The sequence below is a fragment of the Armigeres subalbatus genome, chromosome 3, assembly GCF_024139115.2.
Source record: "Armigeres subalbatus isolate Guangzhou_Male chromosome 3, GZ_Asu_2, whole genome shotgun sequence".
NCBI classification, from domain to species: domain Eukaryota; kingdom Metazoa; phylum Arthropoda; class Insecta; order Diptera; family Culicidae; genus Armigeres; species Armigeres subalbatus.
Window position 1 is genome coordinate 332,652,496 of NC_085141.1, and position 24,942 is coordinate 332,677,437.

A 24,942-nucleotide genomic window follows, 5' to 3' on the forward strand; every position below is an offset into this window, starting at 1 on the left:
AATTCTGTGGGACATTCCCAGGAATTCGAGGACATTCCTCCGGGAATTCGAGGACATTCCCCAGGAATTCGAGGGACATTCCCCAGGAATTCCGAGGGACATTCCCCCGGGAATTCCGAGGGACATTCCCCCGGGAATTCCGAGGGACATTCCCCCGGGAATTCCGAGGGACATTCCCCCGGGAATTCCGAGGGACATTCCCCCGGGAATTCCGAGGGACATTCCCCCGGGAATTCCGAGGGACATTCCCCCGGGAATTCCGAGGGACATTCCCCCGGGAATTCCGAGGGACATTCCCCCGGGAATTCCGAGGGACATTCCCCCGGGAATTCCGACGGACATTCTCTCCTGGAATTCCGACGGACTTCTCTCCTCGGGAATTCCGAGAGACATTTTCCTTAGAATTACGAAGGATATTCCGCCCGAAATTCCGAAGGATATTCCGCCGAGAATTCCGAATAATATTCCGCCAGGAATTCCGAAGAATATTCCGCCGGAAATTCCGGAGAATATTCTGCCGGGTATTTCAAAGGATATTCGCCCGGGAGTTCCTAGGGATATTGCCTCAGGAATTCCGAGGGACAATGCGAAAGATATTTCGCCGGAAATTACGAAGGATATCCCCCGGAAATATTTCGCCGGTAATTCAGAACAAATTCTCCCGGGAATTCCGAATATTTTGCGGAAAATACTCCGCAGTATTTTGCAACACTGTTTGGAAGTTCTACCGTGATTTCCTTACAAAGTTTCCTTTGAGATTTAATGGCAAGTTTACTACATGAACTCATGCGGCCGTTTCTCTGGAAATTCTTGCAGAAACTCCTGCGGATATAATTCCGATAGCTCCTTTGGATATTCCAATTTTTTTTCTGGAATTCATGCAAAAAATCTCACCATAATTTCGGTGGATTCTTTGAATTAATGTAGAAATTCATTTGGGAATTCCTGCCTTGCACCATCCGATAATTCTAGTGCAACCTCCCTTGGAATGTTCTGTAGAAATTCCTCCGGGAAGTCCTATGCAGAAGTCCAAGCTTTCTTGCAGAATTTCCTCCGCGGATTGTTGAGAAACATGCTTGCAAAATCTTCTCCGGAAACTCTCACGATATTAATACCTCATCTGGAAAATACTGCGGAATCTCATTCGGATTGTTGAGAAACATGCATTGATTGCTCTTACGGACCTTACGGAGGATTGCTCTTACGGACCTTCTTTCGGGAACCGATGTGTGCTTTCATCCGGGAAATCCAGCGGAATTTTCTCCGGGAATTACTATTGTAGCTTCTTTGGGAGTTCCTGCGGAATCTCTTGTACACAATTCCTGAAAAAAATCTGCAGTGAAAAAAATCCACAAAAATTCCTTCTGAATACGTGCGTTAAGCACACGAAAATTTTTCCGGAAGTTCTTACCAGAAATTTTTCAGAAATGCTTCGGAGATGTTTAACGGATATCTTCTTCTTCTTCTTCTTCTTCGTCAATAACTATACAATCCAACTGGATCCAGGGCTACTATTCAATTTACATTGTGTTCTATTTGCATTTCCTCTGTTATGAATTGAAAGTTTTCCTATGCCCACCAATTGCTTGAGTATGAATCTTGTATGGCAAGAACAATGGAGGGATGCCGAGAGTGTTTCCCACTCGAAAACATCATATGTTGAGCCGAGAATCAAACTCGCCATCTCCGGATTGGCAAATCTACGCCCTTGATTGCAAGGTTTTTCGGATTTCTTTTTCGAAAATGTCTTCAAAAACCCTTTCAAAGTTTATCAAGAAACTCCTCCGAGATTTCTGAAGGATAGATTATTAGAAATGATTCCAGTAATTCTAATGGAAAATTAATAACTTCTTCTGGCATAACTATGGGTATTCCTATGAAACACCACCAGGGAATCATCCAAAAAACGTAAATTTCTTCAGGATACTTTCTGGAGTAACTTGCTCTTGATGTCGTCTGAATACATATTTCTGAATTCCATCAACAATTCTTTCACGAATTGCAACTTCACACTTTTTGAAGTAACACTTGTTCTGAAAATTCAACATGCGAAATAAGGTTTCTTGATTTTTCATAAAATTCTCAAAAAACTGGATTGTCAGATGAAATATTCTTCAATCTTAGTCACATCTACTAACCATTCCAAGATGTTCCATGATCAACGGAAGACTGTCAGTCTGTCTGTTTGATTTTTTAATGGTTTTGACACATTTGAATGTATTCAGCGAACAGGTTCTTACGAAGTTAAGTTTTTGGTTGCTTCTTCGGGAAAGTAATTATAATTACTATAGCTGTCCCGGATCAACTGCCCGTGTGAATTATTCAGGACTTCACATACATTTTCACCTCTTCAGTTCGAGATTCAATGATCCAGCGACTTATGAAAATATGCCATGTCCATCGGATGTAGATATAGATTTCATATGACAAATATCAAATTTGGAAAAGAAAAATTTCTACGCAAAAATGTTACAATAGATTATTGCTTCAGTGGCATTCATCATAATTCTGTTGTAATTTGCCACAGGCTGATCTTTCGCAAGATAAAGAATGCTTCAAAAATGCCATTAATGCAGAGAAATGACACGAATTATGGTCCCCCAGAGAATAATTGAAAATTTCCCAATAAACCAAGCCGATTCCCTGGTTGTTCCACTTCCATCAGCTCCACTCAGCCTATTCGTCCCGTGACAGCATACTTAACATATCGTTCACGTGCTCTTTCGCAATCTCATCTCATCTGTCATCAACGTACATGTAATCTTCTTGATCCGTATCGTGAACAACTTCGTTACCATTCTAATTTCGAGCATTCCCTCCCCCTTCCATCGCCAACCATCGGATCGCACCGTCTCTCGTATGTCATTTTATCACACACACTTCAGGCAGCTTTAACGGCAGGCTGCTTCCATACGAAATCTTCCCCTGGTACCAAATCCCATTATCCCCATCCGGGGGCGGAGAAGGAACCAGCCAGTGCCCCGAACATAATTTGCTTTGTTTTATTCGTTATTCGGTGCACCGAACAAAAAAAAATCCGAGAAGCCGCAAAAGTTTAATCGAGTTTGGCTCACTGGCCTTCCTTATCCTACTTAGGTATGTTACGACCACCACGCGACGAGTACCGAAAACAGAGCTTCCCAGCGTCAGAATGCAGACGAAAGGAAAATCCCGCGTGGCTCCGAAATCAAACCTTTCTGAAGGTTTACTTCCACCGCACCGTCGGAATCAACTGACATACATACAGACACACACATTCAAACGCAGCCACCACACACGTGGTGGCATCCGGATCGGAGGCGCTGTCGTACGAACAAAGGAGAACCACGTTTCACGATCCGTCCGGAGGAGTTGCTCGCCTCGGTCGTATGTATTACAGCCTGCTCCTCAGCATCGTCATCATCTTCATCATCAGCGTCGTCGTCGTCGTCACCGTCAGGACGAATGGGGTGATGACGGAGAGCCGCCAAAGGATCCCGCTGGTGCCGCTACCGCCGGGTCGAAGGGCTGTAAGATAACGTAAGAAGAAGAAGAAGAAGGGAGAATGTTAAACAACTTGGGGATATATCGGAAAGGCATCAGGTTCGAGATACAACAGGAGGTTTCGATGTCGGATTTCGTTATTTCACCTTTGCTTCGGTGCGGTGTAGGTATATCAGTCGGAACTCAGAAAACGCGATATGAGATCACAGATGTGCTCAAGTGGTGCGTTGTACTCGACGATGTGTTTATGGGAGTGCTCTGGGTGGGCTGGTGGATGATAATTTCAGTTGACTGACTTCCAACGAAGGATTGGATTAAGCCTCGTAAAAACCCTTGCAATGCCGAAGGGAATCATCGTAAAAAAAGACTTTTCATAAGAATTATAAAACTCGCAGTTGATAACGGTAGAAGTGATTAATGAATGCCAAAATGGCAATGTCTGCGAGATGGCAATGTCCCACTCGCGAAATGTGATGCCAGTAGCAAAAGAGAGGGTAGCTTGTAATTGTTATTTTATTACTTTGATGGGTAGAAATTTGTTTTTCATTAAGCTTAAGCTGGCCCGACGAACTTTTTCTCGCCAAAAATTGAATTCTTCTAGAAAATAAATCGGTTCTTCAGAATGGTTTTTCTTTTTTTGTTTTTTTTTCCTTTTTGTCATAAAGTTGTTTCTATAAATAAGGCCGTTACAAATATTTATTTAACTTTTTATCCTACTGGTCTCCGAATAGTCAAAGGGGGAGGGGGGGATAATAAAAAATAAATATTAAAATGAAAAAAATAAAAAAACTTCTCGAATTTGTTTGAGAATGTTTTGAAAATCCTCAAAATTATCCAAATTTTATTTTGTTGCCCCCTCAAAATATTATTTTTTGGCAAAAAATCCGAGGGGGGAGACAAAATAGATATTAAATATTTGTATCGGCCTAAGTAAACAAACAAAAATTATCACAAATCGATCTTTCCATTATCGAATGTTAACTTCGTTTTGAAATTCTCATACAAAATGTACGAAAAACCATTTCATCGAAGAGATTGGATTTTGATTTTTAAATTTGATAACTTTGTTTTATATAACTATAAGAAAACAACAAGTCTTCAACAATGTTCGGTACCGACGACCGCCGCGGTACGACCTAGAGCGACTGAAGCAACCTGATGTCGCCACTGCATACGCGCAGCATCTCGAGGCAGCGTTGCCGAAAGAGGGATGGGGCCCCTCTTAAGGACTGCTGGAATACAGTCAAAGCAGCCATTAACGACGCAGCGGAGAACATAGTCGGTTATGCAGGAAGAAGCCGACAGAACTATTGGTTCGACGAAAAGTGCAGACAAACTCTGGAGGAGAAGAACGCAGCGTGGGCGGTTGCGCTGCAGCAAGGGACCCGGAAAAACGTGGATCGCTATAGATGGAAGCTGAGACAACTGGAACAGCCGTGGCATTGTCAAAGTATATGCAAGTTCTATCAGAAGCTCAAAGCATCCCGCAAAAGCTTTGTCCAACGGTGAATTATTGGAAAAACTGTGTGAAGTTTTCGGTCGATTTACCTACACTAACTAATTGTCTGATTGCTTAGGTAGGAACTTGAAGAGCCAAGATCTGCCGTTTCCTTGATCTTCATTCAACAGCGAGGTTTGTACCTGACGGTAGATTTCCAAGCTCTGTGCCACATCAAGTTTCCACGGTGAAGAGACGTTTCTTAAAGATCTAATATTTGATGCCGTAATTGGGTGATTTTCCTTATATATGCTCTGCTACCTTAGATCTAAATTTCTAAATTCGTAATGCAATCCCTTATCACTTTCCTTTTTCGCCTTGCTTATTTCCACCATATGCTCCTTGAACCTTACAACTAATGACCATTTTTTAGCCTACATAGATTTTTTTCGCATTAAGAGCTAAATGCCCACCTTATTCAACATTTCTACTTTATCCTTCGTTGACCCCAGTAAAGACTTGAGTTGGTTACTTCTGATGGAGAATACTAGATCGATGCCGAATTTCCTTAGTCGATGGCGTAGCTGGTTGGTGATATGTTGATCATAAGGGACCGAAAGTCTTTTCAGTGGCTCATCAATCGGTGTCAGCGTTGTTAGTCAGTTTCGGCGTTGGGTCCTTTCCTTCTTGTTGCTGATTGCTCGTATAGTCCTCTCCTGGTATCCGTTGGTTTTCGCTGTTTCCAAAATATGTTGTAGTTCCTTTGTTTTTCTTTCTTCGCTCAGGGGTATCGTCTGCATCCTGTGGATCAGGTGATGAAACGCTGCCATTTCATGTTGATACGAGTGGTTCGATGTATATAAGATGACTCTCATGGTGTTTATCGAGGCTCAATGTCTTACTTGCTTCCCTGATGACCAGTAGATCCAAGAAAGATAATTTACCTTCCTTTTCCTCCGCATGGGTGAACTTGATGTCCTTATGCACGTTGTTTATCGCTTCCAAAATCCGGGGTTGATCCTTTTGATTGATGATGCTGAAAATTTGTTTTAAATTTGCTATGTTTGTCCCTAAATTATCCGAAATACATGCGAAAGTGCAATGGTTGTTACGTCAACTATTAAATCATGGTCAGTGCTGTAGACAAGCGTTCGGTCAGGTTGTTCTGCTTCTCTGAATATGAGAGCAGCGTTGCAGTAGAAGAACAACATCATCCGGTGCTTCATAGTAAGAGGATGTCAGAGCAGTCCACGGTTCGGTAACGATGAGGAATATTAGAGATGGTATACATCATTGCCTCACTCCAGCAACTACCCTTGAAAAAGCTCCGTTATGCATGATTCATTACGAAATATTGAACATTGAATACAATATTTTCATATTTCTATTTTGCGAAAATACTCATTAGGGAATAATACTCAACTCTCCTCCGATCGAAATAGGTTTTACTTACACGAAAGACCAAGCCTTGAAAAAAGTCGGAACGCTAGGTCAAATCCCTATATAAGCCGTTGGTAAACCGGTTTGAAAAAAAAATCAGGACTCACAAATTTTCCCGCTCACCAAGTTGTTTCGTGGAGGTGAATATTTTATGCTCTGCTTGACGGAGCTAATGTATATAGTTTTTGTCTTTCTCGTACAACAAAGTTGTACCGAAAGGCTATAATTTCACTCCAAAATAAAACTTTTTACCGTTTTTATTCCCATTCACTCAGGCACATTTTTCAAGATTTTAGTCCCAGATCGGCTCTTGATTGCACGGCCGGTAATAAAGTTAATTAGTTCAGTGCGAGTTGGCTCTTGTTTCGGACGGCAGAACGATCACGCGATTTGCCGAAATATTGTGTTCTGCATTGCGCGGCCGTCAGTGCCTGTTTTGTCGTGTTTCTGCTCAGTAAGCAGATAGTTCGCGCGGTCGAGTGAGTAAACAATTGGTGCGTGATCGGACGTGTTTCCGATAGGATTTAGAGCATTCGTAAAATACGAGCGGTTGAACGTGTTTTGTATATAATGTGAAACATTTGTAAAATCCAGGTTACTTTGTCCTCCTTTGGACGGTTCGTAAGTAAATTGATGAATGTATTTTAATATTTTTTCAGCATATACTGTTATTGAAAAACGCTCTATATTGTCGAATAGAGCTCCCTATTATTCACCTTACCCACTAACACAAATTTTCCTTCCCGAGACATCTATGAAGGTAGTATAGGTTCCCTGCATCTTCACTAGTAGATGTTGAACTAACATTCCTTCCCTTCCTTCCGTGATTGTAAGGACGTGGCCAGGTATACAACTGCTACTGACCCAAGTACCAATTTGCGACAATATACAGTAGATTGCTCAATTGAGCATTGTATAGCCACCCACGATTTGTACAATCACATATGCTATGCTATGCTTGACGGAGCTAATGTATATTGGAATACTCATTGGGTTAGATATTGTGGAATCCATAAGATTTAGAAATTTGCCGTCTTCTACAAATTTGTTCAGGAGGTCAAAACGAAACTGTCACAGTTCGTTCCTTCGGAAGTTCCCATGGAAGTTTCCTCGGAAGTTCCCATGGAAGTTTCCTCGGAAGTTCCCACAGAAGTTTCTTCGGAAGTTCCCATGGAAGTATCTTCGGAAGTTCCTACCGAAGTTCTTTCGAAAGTTCCGAAGGAAATTCCCACGGAAGTTCCTTCGGAAGTTCCCACGGAAGTTCATTCGGAAGATCCGATGGAAGTTCCGACGGAAGTTCCCATGGAAGTTCCTTCGGAAGTTCCCACGGAAGTTCCTTCGGAAGTTTCTATGGAAGTTTAGTCGGAAGTTCCCATGGAAGTTTCCTTGGAAGTTCCTACGGAAGTTCCTTCGGAAGTTCCGACGGAAGTTCCGACGGAAGTTCCTTTGGAAGTTCCTTTGGAAGTTCCTTTGGAAGCTCCGACGGAAGTTCCTGTGGAAGCACCTTCGGAAAATTCTTTGAAAGTTCTCACGGATGTTCCTTAGGAAGTTCCTACGAAAGTTCCTTCGGAAGTTCTTTCGGAAGTTCCTTAGGAAGTTCCTACGAAAGTTCCTTCGGAAGTTCTTTCGGAAGTTCCCATTGAAGTTTTTTCGGAAGTTCCCACGGAAGTTCCTTCGGAAGCTCCCACGGATGTACCTTCGGAAAGTTCTTTGGAAGTTCCCACGGATGTTCCTTTGAAAGTTTCTTCGGATGTTCCCACGGAAGTTCCTTTGGAAACTCCCACGGAAGTTCCTTCGGAAGTTCCCACGGAAGTTTATTCGGAAGTTCCCATAAAAGTTTCCTCAGAAGTTCCCATGGAAGTTTCTTCGGAAGTTCATCGGAAGTTCCGACGGAAGTTCCTGCAGAAGCTCCTACGGGAGTTGCTTCGGAAGATTCTTCGGAAGTTTCCACAGAAGTTCCTTTGGAAGTTCCCATGGAAGTTTCTATGGAAGTTCCTACGGAAGTTCCTTCAGAAGTTCCTACGTAAGGTTCTGTGACAGAGGTTCGTCTTGGTTATTTGGTTGCCAATGTGATAATCAATAGTAAAATCAAGTAATCAAAGGATAGTACCTACAAATTGAATGCCGAAACTAGCTCTTTCGATCATTTCAAAAACTAACAGTTAACGATTCAAGCCGAATAAGCAAATTTGTTAGCTGAAGAAGACTATTTTTGACTATACAAGCGCTTAACCTGTGTCTAATGTTTGTTGGAAGGGGCACAAACTAAAATGATCCGAAACCTTTTTGCGACTTCTTGTTGTCTTTCAATTTTTATACAGCTCAAAAAATTTGGAGGTTACATAGCAAGGAACAAGACTTTATTGTTCTTGGTTCTTGTATTTGGTTTTTGATTCTTGCCAAGATTACTTTCTTTTTTTTTATTCTTTTTTATTATTTATTCTTCTCTCTCCTTCTTCGTTCTACCTTCTTTTTTCTTAGTTCTTCCTCCATGGTTACTTCCTTCCTTGTTTCTCTTTCCTTCTTCCTTCTTTGCCATCCTTGTTCCTTCTTTCTTCTTCCTACTTCTTTCTTCTGTTTTTTTCTTAATTCATTTTCCTTTGTTCTTCTTCATTCCTTCATTCTTTCTTTCCTTTGATTTTTTTTTGTCTTTTTTCCACCTTCTTCCTTTCTGTCTTCTTTCCTCTACCTGCTTCCTTTTCCTAGTTTCTTCTTCCTTTTCCTTTTTTCTCTATTTTTTTCATTCTACCTTCTTCCTTCTTCCTTGTCTCTTGTTTCTTCATCTTTCTTTCTTCATTCTACTTTCGTCTTGTTTTCTTTTTCCCTAATTTTCTTATTTTTTCTCTTTTCTTCTTTCTTCCTCCTTTCTTTTACCTTCTTCCTTACATTTTTTACTTCATTCTGGTTCCTTTTCTTTCTTCCTTCTTCCATCATCATTCTTCCATCTTTATCCTTCCTTCTTCCTTGTTTCTTCTTTCTTCATCATAATTCCGTCTTTCATCTTTATCTTACTTTTTCCTTCTTCCTCTTTCTTCAATCTTTCATCTCGTTTCCTTTTCCCTTCCTGCGTCCTTTTTCCTCCTTCTTCCTTCTTTGTCCTTCTTCCTTCTTCTTTATGCAATTTTTATTCTCTATTCATTACTCTTTATTCTTTATTATATATTCTTTATTTTTTATTCTTTATTTTTTAACCTCCTTCGGGTATTAGGAAAAACTTATGAATAAGATATTGGGGTCATATTGACCCAGAAATCTAAATGCTCATAAAACAGTCAAATTATAACCGAATTACAAAGTTTATATACCGTTCGAAAGATAAACTCATCAATTTTGTGGATATGTGGCGATATCCTGGTTCTGGAGACAATGGCCACCGGGAAACGACTTCCACGGGGACCTTGTCGATTATATAAGGTGAGCATAAAAATCGGTCCACATATGCCTTTCGATTGCTAATTCTTCATAGACTCTCCTAAAATGGTAATGTATGGTCAATGAGAGCGCTTCCGACGAAAGTGGCCACTCCTGGTACATGCAAGGTGCCTCCGGGGAACCCGCAGGAGGGGACATTTCCGTTTCAGCACCAAAATATGCCATGCGGCGGCTCTTTCATCATGATTTTTAACACAATAGATAATTATGCGCTTGAAATCGATAAGTGACCACATTTACCACTCTTGGAGCCTATGAGGTGCCCTCGGATAACCCGTAAAAGAGGACATTTCCGTTTAACACCAAAATATGCCGTGTGGCGGCTCTTTTGTCATGATTTTCTACCAAAGAGATGGTTATGCGCTTGAAATCAATAAGTGACCTCATTGGCCACTCTTGGAACCTATCAGGGGCCCCTAGGGAACCCGTAGAATGGAGCATTTCCGTTTTAACACCGAAATATGCCATGCGGCGGCTCTTTCGTCATGATTTTCCACAAAATAGATGATTATGCGCTCGAAATCGATAAGTGATCACATTGGCCACTCTTGGAACCAATGAGATGCCCTCGGGGAATCCGTAGAAGGTGACATTTCCGTTTTTATACTGAAATGAATAAGTGACCACATTTTCCATTTTGGAACCTATGAAGTACCCCCGTGGAGCTCATAGGAGAGGACATTTCCGTGTTTACTCTCACTCACTTAAAATTGATTAGCGACTACATTGGCCACTTTTAAAACCTATGAGGTGCCTCCGGGGAACCTGTACAAGGAGATACAGTGAACTCTCCCTTACTCGATATTGAAGGGACCATCGAGTTAGGGAGGTATCGAGATAGGGAACACATTTATATTTCTGTAAGTGAAGTGAAAAGTGAGATGTTTGAAGTGAATAGTGAACAGCGAGATCTGAGCAATGAGTAATGAGATATTCTAAAAGAGAATAGAGTAGTGAGAAGTGAGTACTGAGAAACGGAAGTGAGTAATGTGTACAGTAACATGTGAGTAGTGTAAAGTGAGGAATGAAAAGTGATAAGAAAGTGGGGAGAAGTGAGAAGTAGGGTGTGAATAGTAAGAAAAACAGAAGCAAGGGGTGAGAAGTGAGAGATGGTAATTGGGAAGTGAGAAGCAAGAATTTGAGTAGTAAGAAGTGAGTGATGAGATATAAGACAGAAGTGAGAAGGGAGACAGAAGAAGGAAGAAAAAAAAGAAAGAAGGAAAGAGAAACAATTCCGTTCCTCATTCCTTCATTCCTCGGTTCTCATTTCTTATTACTCCCTGCTTCCAACTTATTTCTCACTCCTAATTTCTTGCTTCTCACCACTTGCTTCTTATTCTCTCTTCGCACATCTCCCTTCTTACCTCTCTTTTCCCACTACTCTCTTCTCATTTCGCCCTTCTCCCTTCTAACTTCTAACTATTAATTTCTCACTTCTCACTTCGGACATGTTATTTCTCACTTAGCACATCTCACTTCTCATTTTTCACTTCTCACTTCAAACTTATAACTTCTTGTATCTTACTTCTAACTTCTCGTTTCTCACGTATTACTTTTCACTTCTAGCTTTTAAATTTCCACTTATTACTTTTTCCTTTTTACTTTTAACTTCTCACTTCTAACTTCTCATTTCTTACCTCTCATTTCTCACTTCCTTAGTTCCTACTAATCTCTTCTCATTTCTCACTTTTCACTTCTCACTTCGAATTTCTTACTTCCCACTTTTACCTTTTTTCTTCTCACTATTCATTTTCACTTCGCACATCTCACTTATAAATTCTTTTAACTCATTTCTGCTTCTCATTTCTCATTCATTCATTCAGGGAGACAGGAAAAGTTAGTAGTGAAATGTACTACTAACTTTTCCTTTCTCCCTTCACTACTCACTTCGCACTTCGAATTTGTCACTCCTCATTTCTCACTTCCCACTACTCACTTCTCACTTTGCACTTCTTACTTCTCATTTCTCACATAGAATTTCTTGCTTCTAACTTTTCACTTCTCACTTCTCATATATCGCTCACTAATTTCTCATTTCTATCTACTTATTCCTCACTTCTCGCTTATTACTTTTTACTTCCAACTTCTAACTATATCGTGCATGTACTGTTTTTGACCACATTGGGTTAGCGAGGTGAAAATGCATTGGAAAATAACTTAGCTATCGACTTACGGGGTAAGCGTAGTACGCTAGATCCAAGGGACTTTGAATTTCATCGAGTAAGGAAAAATATACAAGGAAGCTACAAAACATCGAATTAGGGAGAGTTCACGGTATTTTTTATTTTTATACCAAGATATGCTCTCTGGTAGCTCTTCCTTCATGATTTTCTATCAAGTAGATGAGTGTGCGTTTAAAATTAATTACCATCTCAATTGGCCGCTCGAGATTCTTCCTGGGAACAAATAGAAGGGATCATTTACGTGTTCTTACTGTTCCTACCAAATGAATAATCCTATATAAGGCTATATGTTCGCTCCAAAAATGAACTTTTTTATAGGAGGCCCGGAGACCCATACCAATCGACTCAGTTTGACGAATTGATGTGATGTCTGTGTGTGTGTGTTTTTTTTTCTTCCTAAGCAATGGAGGGGGAATCTGCTCAACAGACATCCTGGGTTGGACGTCCAGGAAGTGCGGGGTTAGGGACCACCTCCATCAGCAAACGAGGGAGGCAGGACTACATCCCCGACCCGCTAAACCATTTCCATTGCCGCCAAGCTTTTTTAGTAGAGCACCATGGTATCGTGCCAGCGCATTGCCGGCTTTCCAGGTGGCCTTACCACGCCCTATGTCCTCGGAAGGTGGGAAGGGTCGACTTCGCGCCTGCTTCCCTCTGCACAGAAGGACTTGCCGACGCAGTCCCTACGCCTGCCCCAGCCTTGACGAGGACCCCTTTCCATCCTCGGGCTCGGAACCCGCCCGGTTGACCTGCACGGTACATGTTGATATAAACATGAAAATGTCCTCTCCTACGGGTTCGCAGGGCACCTCATAGGTTCCAAGAGTAGACAATGTCACTAATCGACTCCAAGCGCATGACCATCTGTTTGGTAGAAAATAACGACGAAAGAGCCGCCGCACGGCATATTTTGGTGTTAAAATGGAAATGTACTCTTCTACGGGCTCCTGGGGGGGCACCTCATAGGTTCTAAGGGTGGGCAATATGTCAATAATCGATTTCGAGGGCACCTATTTGGAGGAAAATCACGACGAAAGAGCCGCCGCATGACATATGTTGGTGTAGAAATGGAAATGTCCCCTTCTACGGGTTCCCCGGAGGCACCTCATAGGTTCCAAGAGTGGCCAATGTGGTCACCTATCGATTTCGATCGCATGACCATCTGTTTGGTTGAAAACCATGACGAAAAAGCCGCCGCACTGTATATTTTGGTGTGGAAATGGAATTGTCCCCTCCTACGGGTTCTCCGGGGCCCCCCATAGGTTCCAAGAGTGGCCAATGTGGTCACTTATCGATTTCGAGCGCATGACCATATGTTTAGTTGAAAATCATGACGAAAGAGCCGCCACACGGTACATTTTAGTGTTCAAACGGAAATATCTCCTTTTACGGATTCTCCGGGGGGCCCTCATAAGTTCCAAGAGTGGCCAAATTGGTGGAAAATCATGATGAAAGAGCCGCCGCATGGCATATTTTGGAGTTAAAACGGAAATGTCCCATTCTACGGGTTTCCTGGGGGCCCCTCATAGGTTCCAAGAGTGGCCAATGTGGTCACATAATTATCTATTTTGTGGAAAATCATGACGGAAATGTCCCCTTTTACGGGTTCCCCGAGGGCACCTCATAGGATCCAAGAGTATCGATTTCAAGCGCATAATCATCTTTTTTGTGGAAAATCATAACGAAAGGCCGCGGCACGGCATATTTTGGTTCTAAAACGTAAATGATGTCTCCTGCGGGTTCCCCGGGGGCACCTTGCATGTACCAGGAGTGGCAAATGTGATCACTTATCGATTTCAAGCACATAACCATCTGTTTGGTGGATAATCATGACAAAAGAGCTGCCGCACGGCATATTTTGGTGATAAAACCGAAATGTCCTCTTTTACGGGTTCCCCGAGGGCACCTCATAGGCTCCAATAATGGCCAATGTGGTCAATTATCAGTTTCAAGCGCATAATCATCTACTAAATCATGATGAAAAAGCCGCTGCACGGCATATTTTGGTGCTAAAACGGAAATGCCCCCTCCTGCGGGTTCCCCGGGGGCACCTTGCATGTACCAGAAGTGGCCACTCTTGTCGGAAGCGCGCTTTCTCTTTAATATTTATTCTTTATTCTTCATTCTTTGCATTTTATACTTCTTCTTCATAATTTATTTTTTGTTCATTATTCTTTACACTTTATTCCTTATTCTTTATTCCTGATTCTCTTCATTCATTATTATTTACTCTTTATTCTTAATTCACTATTCTTTATTCCTCATTCTCTATTCTTTATTCATAATTCACTATTCAATTACTCAACATGGTGGGTACAACAAATCGTATGGTTGGGATTAATTTCATCCCATCAATTTCAGCCTTTCGGGAATCCAGCCTTCTGCGTTTCGGCCTTTCGTAAGACACCCCGTCGATGTGCACTTACGCGTAAAACGCGGGTTTACTTACAACGCGTAAAACGCGGGCTCGTTTCCAACAGTCACAAAAGCGCCGCAGTGCACTTTGCGAACATGAAATCTAATTGAATTGTCAATGCGTACGCGAACTCTTGGCACTCAGACAGAATACAAAAAATATCCCAATTGGATAGTCGCAAGCACGCTGCTCTGCTTCACCTTCTATATGGTGCGTGAGACAACGCATACCCGCTCCACCCCGAAGTACTTTCGTAACTAGTGTACGACCTCACAAAAAATAAAATAGCCACAAACACGCTGCTTTGCTTTACCATCGTCCTAGCGAACAACATGATTGTTATCATTATATCGCGTCAATCTAAATAAGTTCAATAAAGCAAATCTAATTATTCTATCTTTCTGTTTTCTCCCGTTCGCCTCTCTCCAACGTCAAGGATTTTCAACAAGCTTTCAGAAAAATGTTTCTAATTTCGACATTTTTCATGGAATATGGTAGAATCTATATACCAATCGAATCGTTAACTATTGATTCATTCATTCTTTCGAACTATTGATTCATTCTGATTATATTGTCCTCGGGACATTTTATTGATTCACAAATTGAAATCAAGGCCTCTGCTAATTCATTAACTCTCTAAAATTTGGTACAAGTTTGATCTGATTCAAGGATCGATAGTCCTTGTTTTTATTTTATTCTATCTTCTTCTTCTTCTTCTTCTTCTTCTATATACAGGGGTTAGGCAAAATGATTGAGATAGGCAAAATTTGGCCCAAATTCAAATCCTCATAACTTTTTGAAAAATTGATGAAATTGGACAAAACCGGAAGCATTCGACGGCAAATTTAGTCAAGATTTAGGAACATACACGGTCACGAATACTGGCCACCGGACACCGGAGATGTTCCGGATTTTCGAAGGCCATGTCAAAAACACATTTTTTTCTGCCGCTCGTATTTTTGTGTGGTTTGAAGTTACATCGATAAACACTATTTTCCTAGAAACTAGATCTTATTGAAAATTGAATGCGGGCGGTTGCGCTAAGATCCGTTGAAAAACATCCGATATCAGTAAACATGGTTCCGGATACTATGGTCAATTATATATATCCTTCCAAACACGTATATATTATCCGGTAGCATATCAATATTGGTATCAAACTTAAAGATTTTTCATGGAGATGCTTCAGGAAGTATATTCAGGACGATCAGTTGCCCTGACCACTCTGTAGTAGGTTCCAGGTGCCCCGGGGGAAGTGGCCAATTTGAAAAACGTTCAGAACCCTATCAATATGGGTATCAAACTTCAAGATTTTTCATGGAGATGCTTCAGGAAGCATATTCAGGACGATCAGTTGCCCTGACCACTCTGTAGTAGGTTCCAGGTGCCCCGGGGGAAGTGGCCAATTTGAAAAACGGTCAGAACCCTGTCAATATGGGTATCAAACTTCAAGATTTTTCATGAATACGCTTCAGGAAGCATATTCGGGATGATCAGTTGCTCTGACCACTCTGTAGTAGGTTCCAGGTGCCCCGGGGGAAGTGGCCAATTTGAAAAGCGGTCAGTACCGTAGCGATGTGGGTATCTCTCTTCGGGCGCTGTCATGGAGATGCTTCAGGAAGCATATTCAGGACGATCAGTTTCCCTGACCACTCTGTAGTAGGTTCCAGGTGCCCCGGGGGAAGTGGCCAATTTGAAAAACGTTCAGAACCCTATCAATATGGGTATCAAACTTCAAGATTTTTCATGGAGATGCTTCAGGAAGCATATTCAGGACGATCAGTTGCCCTGACCACTCTGTAGTAGGTTCCAGGTGCCCCGGAGGAAGTGGCCAATTTGAAAAACGGTCAGAACCCTATCAATATGGGTATCAAACTTCAAGATTTTTCATGAATACGCTTCAGGAAGCATATTCGGGATGATCAGTTGCTCTGACCACTCTGTAGTAGGTTCCAGGTGCCCCGGGGGAAGTGGCCAATTTGAAAAACGTTCAGAACCCTATCAATATGGGTATCAACCTTCAGGATTTTTCATGGAGATGCTTCAGGAAGCATATTCAGGACGATCAGTTGCCCTGACCACTCTGTAGTAGGTTCCAGGTGCCCCGGGGAAAGTGGCCAATTTGAAAACGTTCAGAACCCTATCAGTATGGGTATCAAACTTCAAGATTTTTTATGGAGATGCACCAGGACGCATATTCAGGACGATCAGTTGCCCTGACCACTCTGTAGTAGGTTCCAGGTGCCCCGGAGGAAGTGGCCAATTTGAAAAACTTTCAGAACCGTATCAATGTGGGTATCAAACTTCAAGATTTTTCGAGGTGATACTTCTAAATGCATTTTAGAACCAGCAGCTGTCATGACCACTCTGCAGTAGGTTCCAGGTGTCTTGGGGAAGTGACCAATTTGCAAAATGTTCGAAACCATATCAAATACTCAATACTCATTATCAAAGTTCAAGGTTTTTCATGGAGTTGCTTTTGGATTCTCCTGTCGAATAGAGTTCGCCGCCGCACGAAGTTGACTATCTACAAAACGCTAATTAGACTGGTCGGCCTCTATGGCCGAAAGTTGGATGTTGCTGGCGAAGGACCAACGCGCCCTTGGAGTTTCCGAATGGAAGGAGTTGCGGACTATTTATGGTGGGGAGCAGATGGAAGTCAATGGAGGTGGTGGTGGAGGCCAATGAACCACGAGTTGTAACTGTTAAGAGAACTACCACACGGTACAATTTTGGCGGTTACGGTGGGCCGGGCATGTAGCCAGAATGTCAGACGACAACCCGATTGAGATGGTGCTCGATAATGATCTGACCGGTACAAGAAGAAGAGGCGCGATGCGGTCACGGTGGATCGACCAAGTGTAAGATGACCTGCCATCAATGGCAGCAGATCGCAAGCATGACTTAGCAATTGTGTGGGTTGCTATGGGGTACATGACCATGGTCCTATTATGGCACTTAAGGGCAAAGTGAAGCCTGCCGATTATCAAATTATTTTGGAAGACAAGGTATTTGCTATTATGAAGACAAATCCAGAATATGACGTCTGTTTTTCATTTTTGCGAAAGATACGCAAATAGGTCGCGTTCCACTTGGTCGATCCACCGTGACCGCTGCACGTCTCTTCTTCTTGTACCGGTCGGATTATTATCAAATCATCATCTCAATCGGGTTAACATCTGACATTCTGGTTTCTTGTCCGGCCCACCGTAACCGCCAAAATTGTACCGTGTGGGTAGTTCTCCTAACAGTTACAACTCGTGGTTCATTGACAGATGAAAAATCTTGAAGTTTGATACCCATATTGATATGGTTCTGAACGTTTTTCAAATTGACCACTTCCCCCGGGGCACCTGGAACCTACCACAGAGTGGTCAGGGCAACTGATCGTCCTGAATATGCTTCCTGAAGCATCTCCATGAACAATCCTGAAGTTTGATACCCATATTGATAGGGTTCTGAACGTTTTTCAAATTGGCCACTTCCCCCGGGGCACCTGGAACCTACTACAGAGCGGTCAGGGTAACTGATTGTCCAGAATATGCTTCCTGGTGCATCTCCATGAAAAATCCTGAAGTTTGATACCCATATTGATAGGGTTCTGAACGTTTTTCAAATTGGCCACTTCCCCCGGGGCACCTGGAACCTACCACAGAGTGGTCAGGGCAACTGATCGTCCTGAATATGCTTCCTGGTGCATCTCCATGAAAAATCTTGAAGTTTGATACCCATACTGATAGGGTTCTGAACGTTTTTCAAATTGGCCACTTCCCCCGGGGCACCTGGAACCTACCACAGAGTGGTCAGGGCAACTGATCGTCCTGAATATGCTTCCTGAAGCATCTCCATGAAAAATCCTGAAGTTTGATACCCATACTGATAGGGTTCTGAACGTTTTTCAAATTGGCCACTTCCCCCGGGGCACCTGGAACCTACTACAGAGCGATCAGGGTAACTGATCGTCCAGAATATGCTTCCTGGTGCATCTCCATGAAAAATCCTGAAGTTTGATACCCCTACTGATAGGGTTCTGAACGTTTTTCAAATTGGCCACTTCCCCCGGGGCACCTGGAACCTACCACAGAGTGGTCAGGGCAACTGATCGTCCTGAATATGCTTCCTGAAGCATCTCCATGAAAAATCCTGAAGTTTGATACCCATATTGATAGGGTTCTGAACGTTTTATAAATTGGCCACTTCCCCCGGGGCACCTGGAACCTCCTACAGAGTGGTCAGAGCAACTGATGATCCTGAATATGCTTCCTGAAGCATCTTCATGAAAAATCTTGAAGTTTGATACCCATATTGATAGGGTTCTGACCGTTTTTCAAATTGGCCACTTCCCCCGGGGAACCTGGAACCTACTACAGAGTGGTCAGAGCAACTGATCGTCCTGAATATGCTTCCTGAAGCATCTCCATGAAAAATCCTGAAGTTTGATACCCATATTGATAGGGTTCTGAACGTTTTTCAAATTGGCCACTTCCCCCGGGGCACCTGGAACCTACTACAGAGCGGTCAGGGTAACTGATCGTCCAGAGTATGCTTCCTGGTGCATCTCCATGAAAAATCCTGAAGTTTGATACCCATATTGATAGGGTTCTGAACGTTTTTCAAATTGGCCACTTCCCCCGGGGCACCTGGAACCTACTACAGAGCGGTCAGAGCAACTGATGATCCTGAATATGCTTCCTGAAGCATCTTCATGATAAATCTTGAAGTTTGATACCCATATTGATAGGGCTCTGACCGTTTTTCAAATTGGCCACTTCCCCCGGGGAACCTGGAACCTACTACAGAGTGGTCAGAGCAACTGATCGTCCTGAATATGCTTCCTGAAGCATCTTCATGAAAAATCCTGAAGTTTGATACCCATATTGATAGGGCTCTGACCGTTTTTCAAATTGGCCACTTCCCCCGGGGAACCTGGAACCTACTACAGAGTGGTCAGAGCAACTGATCGTCCTGAATATGCTTCCTGAAGCATCTTCATGAAAAATCCTGAAGTTTGATACCCATATTGATAGGGTTCTGAACGTTTATCAAATTGGCCACTTCCCCCGGGGCACCTGGAACCTACTACAGAGTGGTCAGAGCAACTGATCATCCTGAATATGCTTCCTGAAGCATCTTCATGAAAAATCTTGAAGTTTGATACCCATATTGATATGGTACCGGATAATATATACGTGATTGGAAGGATATACATAATTAACCATAGTATCCGGAACCAGGTTTACTGAAATGGCCATATCTCGTATGTTTTTCAACGGATCTTAGCGCAACCGCCCGCATTCAAATTTCAATAAGATCTAGTTTCTAGGAAAATAGTGTTTATCGATGTAACTTCAAACCACATAAAAATACAAGCGGCAGAAAAAATGTGTTTTTGACATGGCCTCCGAAAATCCGGAACATCTCCGGTGTCCGGTGGCCAGTAATAGTGACCATGCATGTTCCTAAATCTTGACTAAATTAGCCGTCGAATGCTTCCGGTTTTGTCCAATTTCATCAATTTTTCAAAAAGTTATAAGGATTTGAATTTGGGCCAAATTTTGCCTATCTCAATCATTTTGCCTAACCCCTGTACATAAAAATGAATTTCTGTCTGTCTGAACCTTATAGACTCGGAAACTACTGAGCCGATCGGCGTAAAAATTTGTATGTAGAGGTTTTTGGGGTCGGCGAAGGTTCTTAAGATGGTTTTAGACCCCTCCCCTCTTTTGGAAAGGGGGCTCCCATACAAATGAAACACCAATTTCATCATAACTCGAAAATTAATCGTGCAAATGGAACCTAATCCGGCATGTGGAGGTTTTTGAAGAGAAGATATATTTCTGTGGTGGTTTGAAACCCATTTCTCTTCTGGAAAGAGGGGCTCCCATACAAATGAACCAGAAAATTCTACATAACTCGAGAACTAATCAGAGATTTTTTTATGCGAAACGAAGTTCGTCGGGTCTGCTAGTAAATAATATAAACGCTTTTCTGCTCTGCTATACTAAGCCAAAAAGAACATTTAAGAAACACGAGAAGATCGAAATAATAATCTGAATATCTACTCTAGTACAACGGGACTGAAAGGGCCGAATGTTTGTGCTGCAGCAAAGAGCAAACTTTGCCCGCGCTTTCCGGAAACTAAATTAACTGACTTCATGTTTCTCACAACTTCCGTCGTCGAGTCGCCCGCGTGCGTGTCAGAGTCAGTCCATCGTGCGAAATAGAAACGCGGCAGAAATTTCCTTCATCATATGCTCGGCACACTTTCGCTGTTACTGTTGCTCGTTAGTGTGCGGCACGCTTCGCGTGGTGTTTGATTCCATGTTGGTGCCGGTGCTGCTGCTGCTGCTGCTGATGATGATGATGATGAGCTCGATAATGGGAAGGGAAAAGTTCTTGGCGAAACTTTGTCCTGCCCAACAAAGCGAACACACGAAATTGAATCCGATCGTATTACAGTTTTCTATTATTGCCGACAGGCTGTCGTATGTGACCGGAATACGTGACTTCCGGTAATAGCCCCAGCATATGTGCCCGAAATGATAGTCCAAAATCGATTGTGCAAAACTCACCTCCGCGGCTGCCACTGCTGTAGAGCATGTTCTCGTTGAAGACCTCCTTGAAGTTGACTACGTTGGTCACTTCGTCGGAATCCACTGCACCCGGTTGCTCGCCACCGGCCGTGAAAATCCGTGGCGGCGTGGGCTTCAGCCGAACAACAGCCGGCTGCAGCGAAGGAGCAAAGTGGTGAAGGACCACCCGGGCCGTCGGAGCCAGCACGGTAACCGCGGCTGGGTGCTTTACGGCGTCCGGTTCTTTGTAGACCTCGTTGAACAGTCTACTGGTGGGGGTGGTGAAAGGCGATGGAGACGTCGACGCAGTTGTCGGCTCGGTGAACCCTTTGTCGGATCTGGTGGGGAGTGCAGTCGAACTAGTGCTAAAGTAAGAAGTGCTTTCGGTTGATGAACTGGAAGGTTCACTGATCGTCGTGCTGACGTGGTCGAAAACGGAGTTGTGTTCGACTACCGGGAAGCTATTTACATCTGTGAGGAAGAAATAAAGCAAACTGATAGATATTTGCACATGTTTAAAAAATATTAGAATTCTTACCGACGAACACGGTTTCTTTAGTTTTCAGGTACTCGGTGTTCTTTACACCGAGGGTGCATTTGATGACGTCATCTTGTTGGATTCGCTCGTACAGGACCAGATGAATACTAATAGAGCTGTCGTAAAGATCGGATTGTGTGAGTAGAATATTCTCGGTGACATTATCCAGCCGGTACTCGTTGATCCAGAGTGATAGTTCCGGAGCAGGGAAGATTCCATACACGCTGCAGAGGACCATCACAAGGTTGCTAATGTTGTTGCTGTAGTATCGCAGAACAAAGTTAGTTTCAGGAACTGCGAGAGAAAAATAAATATACAATAAGTTTGAAAGCGAACTTTTTTTTTTCAAAATTGTTTTTAGTTTTTTGTTGTTCACTATCGAGATAAAAAGCGTAAGAATCAGTTTACAAGACAAGCTCATGGTGTCAGGCAAATCTTGACTAAAAACAAAAAATATGTTTTTTTTTTATTGAGATTAAGGGTTTGAAAAAAAAATGCGTGAAGTACCAGACTTGGCTGATATTTAAATTCATTGATTGAAATTGAGGGGCCCTCCTTAGCCGTGCGGTAAGACGCGCGGCTACAAAGCAAGACCATGCTGAGGGTGGCTGGGTTCGATTCGTGCCGGTCTAGGCAATTTTCGGGTTGGAAATTGTTTCGACTTCTCTGGGCATAAAAGTATCATCGCGTTAGCCTCATGATATACGAATGCAAAAACGGTAACTTGGCTTAGAAACCTGGCAGTTAATAACTGTGGAAGTGCTTAATGAACACTAAGCTGCGAGGCGGCTCTGTCCCAGTGTGGGGATGTAATGCCAATAAGAAGAATAAGAAGAAGAAGATGATTGAAATTAAAACATTATCTGTGAAAAAATACTTCATCTTATATTTCTTCTTTCTCTACCTTCCCCTAATTGAAGTTAAAGGGAAAGGATAAATAATTCAAAGACATTATCATTTTGTAATTTCTGCTAATTAATTATCGGTTTTCGACTGGATGGAGGACACCAATGTACCAATTCTGGTAGCAGTACAAGATTATCTTCCTAGTCACAACCAGACACGGTTGATGAAGTCTAACTGATCCGATTCGCAACGAACATAATCGATTCATCATCGCAAGCATCATTGCCATCAATCAAAAGCTTCACCATCAATCAATTAATCAATCGACTACGGCGGCACAGCATCCTAAACTTACCAATCATCACCATCCGGGCGGATTGCATATCTTGGCTCTGGAACGTCGACACCGAGCAGGTGTACTCGCCGGTGAAGTTCTTCAGCGGACGCACCAGCGCCAGGGCCCGGTGTTTATGCATCGGTTCCTCGTTGATGGTGTACGTTCGGTTGATTTGGCGTCCCATGGCCGTAAAACCGAACGGCGCCCGCACCGGCGGAATCCACTGATAGATAATCTTTCCATTGAAGAGCCATTTCAGCACAAACATACTCTCGTCCGGGTCGATCTCGTACTCGCAGTCCAGTATCAGGTGCTCATTGTGGCGTCTTCCGTCCGGGTCCCTCGGCGGCACCGCCGGTGGTTGCGGTCGATTTAAACTTCCAGCGTCCTCGTACCGGTACACGGCTCGGCTCCGGGAGGCTTCCGCTGTGGCTCCGCCGCCGAAAAGTTCATTGCTGTCGCCCAGCTCCCGGTGGTAATGTGCGAGGATGTACGACCGGGGCACCGATAGGCGAGTGATTTTGACACAGTCACAATCTGCAAGGGGAGAAAGATGTTGGTGTGATTAGTTGCGTTTGGGCTAATTGGGCGAATCATATGACTGCTGAATCATAATCATTCTATTAAGATACTATTTACAGATAATTATTGATACTATTGTCCCAATGTGTTAAACAGATATTGATAAATGTTTGCCGTACAAGAACTAATGAATTAAATCGTTTCGCAAATGTTTTATTTGGTTTTTTATTGAATGAAAAATGATGCCAAACATTCCCAAACCATACCCGATAGCACACCTAGCCAAGAATAATTATACTATATGCGTCTTGGTGTGATCATAGATAGAATGAGATAGAAGATACTCTTTTTCCAACCTTTTTGCTCAAATTCCCCTATGAAACAATACAGGCTCAATGACTCTGAGCAAAGATATGATGTACTGCAAAACCTCTTTTTGCGCCCAAAACGGGAGAGCGTAAATTGAATCAGAGCGTAAAAAGAGAGAGCGCTATTTGGAATTTGGAGTGTAAACAATGTTGCAATCTTTTATGTAAGCAAATTTTGATATTTAACTTACTTTTAGTCTTAAGAATTGTCTTTTAGCAATTTTGGTATTAGGGTCGTCTAGATTGTCTTCGTTATCATGGTCATCCAATTGTTTGAGTGCTGAGGCCTTAAGATGTTCATAAGTGGTGCAGATCCTTGATGACGCACAGTAAGACGTTCATCATCATTTTCAAGTATTAAAAGTTTCTTGAGATCCTACTGGAGCTTGGATCTGTGTAGAATATATCCATTGAGTAGTTTCGTGGTCATCCAAGAAAACCCTGGAATAGGCCTTAAGATTTACACGCGTAACCAGACATCTTTCAGATTGTTTCAAAAGTGGTATAGGCCCTTTCTGGTACGTCGAATGAAATGCGTTCATCAGGGGATCAAAGTAGGACGTGAAAAACTCCTATTTGAAGATATAAAAACTTCGAATTTTGGGTACACATTGGAGAGATGCTGTTAAAAGACAGCAACAACGGATTCCATGAAGAAAAGGTGGAATTTTCGAGTAATGCAGCCTGCACCACAGTCAATCAGTAAGTTCAACATCACTGGCAGCTCCAGTTCTGGTGACAGCATGACGATAACAGCGAAGAAAGTGAGCGACTGTGGTGGTGGTCGTGAGCCTTTCGTTTACAACAGAATGCTGTCTCGCAACAAGCATCTCACTCAACAACCAACATCCGGATGAACATCGCGCAACTTTCAAGTACATGATTGCCCGGAGTTATGAATATATGACGTCTTAAACAGTAAGTCAACGTTTTTTTTGTTGTTGTTGGGGCGTAGAACCACTGCGTCCATTGAGTTGAACTTTTGTGGTATACCCCTGATTACTCTTAACTATGTATTCGCATCTTGTAGGTTGATCACCATTTGTCAAGTAAGGGTATGCGATAACACACTTTTTCCTAACGAAACGAAACGAAATTTAAAATGTCTATGTTGATTCGAAACGAATCGAAATGAAATAGATTTACTTTCGCGATTTCGAAACGATACGAAATCAAGGTCCATTGAATTCGAAATTTTACGAAACGAAACGAAATTATTTTTTTTTAACGAAAGTTTACTTTTTCGAAGTTAAATATCTGTTTTGAAACCAATAGATCTATAATTACAGTAAAATTAGTCTGTGATAAATTGCCGCGTTCCCTTTTATGTACTATTGGTGATTAGGCGATACCCCAGCATTTGTGTC

General features: G+C 42.5%; 1 protein-coding gene across 1 annotated transcript in view; it reads right to left on the reverse strand.

Annotated features, from left to right (window-relative positions):
- Positions 1-2,680: 2,680 nt before the first annotated feature.
- LOC134222734 (uncharacterized) overlaps positions 2,681-24,942 on the reverse strand; it is a 30,958-nt gene continuing 8,696 nt past the window's right edge. The window contains exons 2-5 of the mRNA XM_062701898.1: positions 22,704-23,222; positions 21,503-21,796; positions 20,965-21,435; positions 2,681-3,507 (exon numbers count right to left, since the gene is read on the reverse strand). Of these exons, the coding sequence (XP_062557882.1) occupies positions 3,374-3,507; positions 20,965-21,435; positions 21,503-21,796; positions 22,704-23,222 (1,418 nt within the window). The 3' untranslated portion in view covers positions 2,681-3,373. The remainder of the gene's footprint in view (positions 3,508-20,964; positions 21,436-21,502; positions 21,797-22,703; positions 23,223-24,942) is intronic.